This window comes from Elaeis guineensis, chromosome 11 (assembly GCF_000442705.2).
Source record: "Elaeis guineensis isolate ETL-2024a chromosome 11, EG11, whole genome shotgun sequence".
NCBI lineage: Eukaryota > Viridiplantae > Streptophyta > Magnoliopsida > Arecales > Arecaceae > Elaeis > Elaeis guineensis.
The window spans coordinates 109,561,243-109,562,546 of record NC_026003.2 but is presented as its reverse complement, the minus strand read 5'-3'; the positions used below and the strand labels follow the sequence as shown (position 1 = coordinate 109,562,546).

The 1,304-nt window shown below is 51.5% G+C and overlaps 1 protein-coding gene across 1 annotated transcript; it reads right to left on the bottom strand.

Moving 5' to 3' along the window:
* Positions 1 to 1,043, bottom strand: LOC140852421 (uncharacterized). Its single transcript, XM_073245349.1, has one exon. It carries the CDS (start codon positions 1,041 to 1,043, stop codon positions 144 to 146), a length of 900 nt encoding a protein of 299 aa, XP_073101450.1. The 3' UTR covers positions 1 to 143.
* Between the last annotated feature and the right edge of the window lie 261 nt (positions 1,044 to 1,304).

Sequence of the window (1,304 nt, the reverse complement as noted above, 5' to 3'; positions counted from 1 at the left end):
TAATCTGTGCTCATGTACGGCCATCCATCGTGTGATAGATGCCATCCATGGGTGCACCGCATCCTACGGTACCGTGCGTGCACCACAGGGGATCCTTGCTCCAACGAAGACTCTCCTTCTCAGCCTCGATTAATTACCAGTGCCTAGTTGTTCTCCAGCGTGGGCACGGTCCGGACCACCGCGGCAGCGGGCGTCCTCACATGCCCTACCATGGAGATCTGCAGCGCCTCCTCCTCGTATGCCCTCCGCTCCATCTCCTCCTTCTGATACCTCTTCTTCCTCGCACTCGCCACCGCCACCACGATCAACCCCAGAAGCACAGCTCCGAAGACACCCGCCGCTACACTCACCACCACAACCTTCCATTTACTCACTTTCACCTCCTTCTCTACACCATCGGTACTCTTACTAGACTCCACCACCAGAGCAAAGTGGCCTTGCTCCCGTGAGACACAGATGTTACTCGCCGTTTGATTCGATAAGCTTACATTGCCATCCAACTTAAACACTGCACAGAGTGGTCTCAGACGCCGCAAGTCTCCGACAACTCGGGAAAAATTTATTGTAATGGATTTTCTAGCAACCAAGACCTTGAGCTCGGATAAGTTCTTGGAGGAAGAGCTATGGAGACTGGTTGCATTGTAGAAGAGAAGGCCCAGGACAGGAGAGACGAGCTGGAAGCCAGATATATTTCCGTGGCCGCTATAAATAGAGGAGAGGTTGCCCAAGTTTTGGCGCACAACAATGAGCCTTTCGACGTAGGGGTGAACGAAGACACCAGGGGGGACCCGGAATTCTCTGATGGCTGCTCCGTATCTTTTAAGGCTGCCAGCTCGGTACCGAACGGTTTCTGCGGCGACTCCGGAGAGGCTTGGTGGGATGGCCGTCTTCTTGTGGTGCTTGGTGCGGTAGGATTGGAAGGCGGAGTCTCTTACGATGCGGTCAATTAGGCGAGGGTATTGGGTTTGATGTGAAGGGGGTGGAAACATGATTAGAGATGGGAGGAGGAGGAGGAGGAGATGAGGTTTGGAAGGGCGAGACATTGGACAGTGGGCAAGAAAGAAAGAAAGGAATGAATTTTTCTGCAGTTTGATCAGAAGTTAGGAGAACATTGGTTCTGTTCCACTGGAAAACACGTTGAGGGCTTTCATTCTGTCACCTTTTCCGGCATATAAAGGCAAGAGGGAAGACCAGAAAGTATAGGAACCAGGGAAATGGGAAACCTTTGGCAGAGAAAGAATGGAGGACAGTTGAGATCCTTGTTTCTTAACAAATTCCATTTAGTTTATGGCTCTGGATTATGG

Excerpts from the sequence above, each read along its gene's own strand:
- LOC140852421 (XM_073245349.1), bottom strand. The coding sequence starts at position 1,043 with ATGTCTCGCCCTTCCAAACCTCATCTCCTCCTCCTCCTCCTCCCATCT.